Source organism: Schistocerca piceifrons, chromosome 3, assembly GCF_021461385.2.
Source record: "Schistocerca piceifrons isolate TAMUIC-IGC-003096 chromosome 3, iqSchPice1.1, whole genome shotgun sequence".
NCBI classification, from domain to species: domain Eukaryota; kingdom Metazoa; phylum Arthropoda; class Insecta; order Orthoptera; family Acrididae; genus Schistocerca; species Schistocerca piceifrons.
The window spans coordinates 743,862,528-743,867,568 of record NC_060140.1 but is presented as its reverse complement, the minus strand read 5'-3'; the positions used below and the strand labels follow the sequence as shown (position 1 = coordinate 743,867,568).

General features: G+C 39.7%; 1 protein-coding gene across 1 annotated transcript in view; it reads left to right on the top strand.

Moving 5' to 3' along the window:
- The window catches only part of LOC124788670 (oocyte zinc finger protein XlCOF7.1-like), an 88,006-nt gene extending 83,891 nt beyond the window's left edge, over window positions 1-4,115 (top strand). The window contains exons 9-10 of the mRNA XM_047255952.1: window positions 1,156-1,312; window positions 2,236-4,115. Of these exons, the coding sequence (XP_047111908.1) occupies window positions 1,156-1,312; window positions 2,236-2,311 (233 nt within the window). The 3' untranslated portion in view covers window positions 2,312-4,115. The remainder of the gene's footprint in view (window positions 1-1,155; window positions 1,313-2,235) is intronic.
- Window positions 4,116-5,041: the final 926 nt, after the last annotated feature.

The following is a 5,041-nucleotide window of genomic DNA, read 5'->3' as shown; positions in this document are numbered from 1 at the left end:
CCTACTGTCTATCTACTCATAGATCTATGAGTTTAAATTTTTGTTTGCAGAAGCTGTTTAATTCTGTACTCACATCCCCATCCCTCCTATTTTGCCATGTGCAATGTAATGCTATAGTTTGTTCATGACATCCTGAACGAATTTATGGGGGAGGGGATGGGGGTGTGAGCAGCTGAGGAATCAGGCTCCATCTACTACAGCCCAACACATTGAAAACCATAGTTACAGTAGAGGTGTGGAAAGAACAACTTGCACTTTCCTTACACAGCACTGCCTCTAAGCATGTGCATACTGCATGCATTGCATGACAGTAATTTCTTTAAACAGGTACTGTATTTTTAGATTGCCATTGTTGACAGCAGGCAGATGTAAAACACTTTTGACAAAAAGTCGACTAACTTTTACCAGCTTCAGGTGATCCATGTCTAGGAAGACCTCATTCAGGACATTTTGAACAAACTGTGCCTCTGCCAGCATCTGAGCAAAATCTCTAATGTGCCCTTGTACCTTCCCACCCTGGTGCTTCCTCTCTTTGCCCTTACCACTATTAGCCTCCTTCGTCCACCATCCCTCCCACCTAGTGATGTGGCGCAATTGGACTTCATCCAGGAGGAAGAAAGAGCTTCAAATCACTGTCTAACCTTCCATATGTGTTTTATGTGATTTTCTTAAATTTGTCAAAAAGAAATTGGTGAATTCCTTCCCCATTCTATTCATCAGGGATCATGTCCCTACTCTGTTGATCTCATCACCCAAGGTGCCTCAAACATAAATTTTGCTTATGTCCTCCTTCCTTTCACCCATATCCGCTTCTGTATGCCACTTACCTCACATAATGCAGCCCCATCCCCTGTCAGGTACAAGTAGTGGAACAATGTGTACAAGTGCATATGTATTTTGGGGGGGGGGGGGGGGGGATGTAAAATAAGTAAACTGAGCTTCTGTGTTCCAGTCTGTAGGTAATGTTCATTCCTCAGTTACTTTTGTTTATGTAAGTTTTCCATAAGTGAGGTGATGCCTCATACTGTAAGTTTCTTTGTAAATCACGCATCATTGCTTGTTTGGAGATAAGTTTGAAATCAGGGTGATACATAAAATCAGTATTTAGTAAAAACAGTTTTTCATAATTCTGTATGAATACTTACTCCTTTTCAGGAGAACGCCCTCACCTGTGCCAGACATGTGGCAAAGGATTCATAAGAAAATCAAAATTGGATGATCACATTCGGCGGCATTTGGGAGAGAAACGATACAGTTGTGATCTTTGTCCCAAGTGCTATGCCAGTAGTTGGGACCTTAAGTTGCATCGGAAGTAAGTATCTAAATCCTTCTACCACCGACAATTTTATTTGCAATCAGCATGCAAGCTTCAGGAAGTGTTTGATGAAAAACAACAGAAGGAAAGGATAAGTGTCATTTAAGCTTGTTCATGCAATTCGAGTTTGGGACAGAGGGGTTTGAGATAGATTATCAGTTTTGCTTCAGTTGGTTCTTTCACTGTCTCCTTCAATCCGACAATAACTACAAGTATGTTAACTTCAGAAAAGAGCAGCAAAGTAATGCAAAGAAATTTGTGCATCCTATTTCCTTGCGTATAATTATGAACACAATCCAGTACTGTTGTATGAGGATCAATTAATAGAAGTATCTCTGCACATCTGAATCAGAGCTAAAGTATTCAGAACCAAGAAGTCCGTGGTAAGTAGTTTGTGATGAGAAAGCAAAAGGTGTAGAAGCTCTTTATAACTAGATCGGGAAGTCTTTAGTTTGGGCCCCATGAGAGAAAGTTCAGTGTGTGACAAAATTATAATCAACAATGAAACATTAAGATTTGAGGCTGTAGAAAGCCATAACAGAGCTGAGTAATACAAGATAGTGGATGAGGCATACTGAGAAAAGGAAAAGTTATGAAGAGAAGCTTAAGGCAAAAGAGCTATTTGTTAGAGCTGCAGAATTTCCTCCCCCCCCCCCCCCCCCCCCCCCCCCCCCCCCCCCCCCCCCCCCCCCCTCCTGTTTACAGGGGAAGATAGGCCTATTTCCATGAAAGTTAATCTCAATTATTGCAGTACAATGGGTGGTAATATATCTTTGATTTACAGAAACAATTTAAAATTTTGAGAGAGGGATACGTGGTCAATTTAGTTTTCATTATGTAACAAGGACAGCTGCATGTGTAGCATTTAACACAATATTTAGAGCAATTTGTTGTGTTCCCACAATTGTGATACTTTTCAGGAAATGTCATCCAGAGGTTGAGTCTTCAAATCCCCTATTGAAGCTTCAGCATCTACTGAAGCTCCTTCAGAACTGACACCAGTTGCTGACATTGATGATCCAGATGAGCCATCACCATTACCTGTTCCACTCTCTGTTGAAACTGTTGTACCACAGCAGCAATCAGCATCTAGTACACCTCCTGTGCTAGTACAGCTTGATGGAGGACATGCAGGCATGTTGACATTAACTGATGCTGTACAGTTAGGCCATTGATGGCAGCTGATGGGACCACAGCAACTGGAGGACCAACTCTTGGAACAACTGCCCAGTTTGTGCAACCACCTCCTACAGAGGCCTTTGGACTTCAACCTGGACTGGTCTTTGTTCCAGCAACTTTTGATGTTAGCAGTATCACTTATTGATAACTTATAATAAGAAATCTGGTTTTATTGTGCACTGCTCCCAATTGTAAGGCTTGTGATTAGTATAACATTGACAGTGTTTGTAATTCCTCATATAAGTGATAACATTTGAGTTGTCTGTATAATGTAGTGATTGTGACTGTAGCATTGCATATCATCTCTGCTAAACAAATAATTAGTCATAAAATGAAATATTCATTACTCAGCTGACACTAAATTAATTTATAATCTTTTTCCTTTTCTTTTTACGTCCTAATGAAGTGATAATGTGTCACTACATTGAGTGTACTTGATTACACTCAATACTGATGTGTGGTGGTTATATCCCCTCACAAATGTGCAAGTTTCCAAATTTTTAATAATGTTTCCTGGTGTACCAAAGAATGACGATGATGATCACACCAAGTCCCCGAGTGGAGAGTAAATGTTTCTGTTGGTATCTTTACATTACATCCCTCATCCTCTGTGAACATTTACAGTGTCATGATATTTTGAAAAAGCTGTCTCAGTAACCAGAGAAACTCACAGTAACATACGGCCCAAAAAATAAATAATTTTTGAAAATACTATTGCCTGTGCATGATAATATTGGAAACAATATAGAAGTCACATAATACCAAACTTTGTTGGTATCATCATCTACTGCCAATACTCATTCTTGGCAGTTGCACAGAAGGCTTTTCTGAAAGAAATCGAACTTCAGGAAATTTACATGTATTCATAAGTTGTGTAGGTAACTTTTGTTCTACATCCTTATTCTGTGATAGCATTATTTTATTTTCATTAATCTTATGTAGTTCCCCAGCAGTATTTTGTTACTACATTAAAGATCTACCATGCAGACATATTCTCATATTTTATCCCAAAATATCAAAAAAGAAAAGAAACCAGAGCAGATAAGATCTATCATTAAAACAAGAGTGATAGGTAAAGCTATCACAAAACTCATGGTACATTGTGAAGTTCTTTTTCATCATTGTCATAGACACCTATCTTGCACAAATGTATGTTCATTGTCCATTTACTTACTCATTTATATGGGGTGGCATGTCTGAAGGCACAGAATTTTTGCTGATTATGGGCGCTATTAGCCAAGGGCAGCTAGCCAGTGTCTCCTGCGACTCAAGGGGTGTTGTGTCAAATGGCACTCAATTAGCGGACACCTGTGGCAACACCGAGACACCAATGTAGGGGCCTGGTGACTGCCCTGGCGACTCTGAGTTGCCCAGACCCCTCACGGGGTATTGTGGTAAATGGGGCCCATGACCCCTAAGACACTTACATCACCACTTTTCTTCCACTGGGCCAGTGCACACGCATGGTGTGTCACTCTGGCAGCTGTCCTCCAGTAGCTCATGTACAACATTACTGTGTACGCTGTACTTGCACTGTGTTACAATATTGTTAACTTATGAATATGTAAATACTGCCTCGAGAACTCAGGGAGCTGAATAAACTCTTTGAAAGTAAAATAAATACAGAAGATTTAATTGTTGAGATACAAAAAATATCAGTATTCTGTGATGTAACGACAGAAGCATATTCCAACAAAAGTGAGAAACTGGGTGCTTGATGCAGTATTTTAAAGAACTTCATTTCAGAGCTCGAGGAAAGGTCCATGAGTGAGAAGAATGTTCTAGGTGAGTTTTATAACTTAAATAGCTCAATACAGAATTTAGTAATACCCGTAAATAATCAATCATTATTCAATATTTGTACATGTTCTTCCATTACGTTGCTTTATTAGTGAGCCATAGCTAACAAGAACTTGGTTTTGTTAATATTTTCATTGCATCCAGTTGATTATTGAAGACAAAATTACAATGCAGATAATAATAAGACTGCGAAACCAGTGATTTGTCACATTTCTGAGACGATTACCATGAGTAAAATCAGATATTATCTGGTACCCCCCTCCCCTCTCAGTCAACGTTAGTGCTTGAGTACACTTCAGAATGGAAAAGAATTTTCTTTGTAAGCTCTTACTTCTGAAACGAATTAAAACTACAAACTAACAAGTCAGTGAGACAATTGGTACTGCTTCCTTGGGGGGGGGGGGGGGGGGGGGGAAGTAATGAAGAAGCAGTTGTCAATGCACAGTGAGTGATACTTATAAGCCCCTCTCAGAAAACAAAATTTGTCCACATTGAGGGTAGACATTTCTTACAAAACATCCTTCCTCCACACTACTCCTTCCTAGAGGCACTTGCTTCACCCGCACCCACCACCCTGATTTAAAATCACTCAGGTTACAATGCTTTGTGTCTGACTACTGTAACTAATAATAATGTGTAAGCCCTACAGAAATGTACCAGCCATTACATTACTGTTGTGTTGTGCTGTCAGTTAATTCGTTCATTACTGTGGAGTAAATAATGAAGCAATTTCTGATCTGTCGTGGG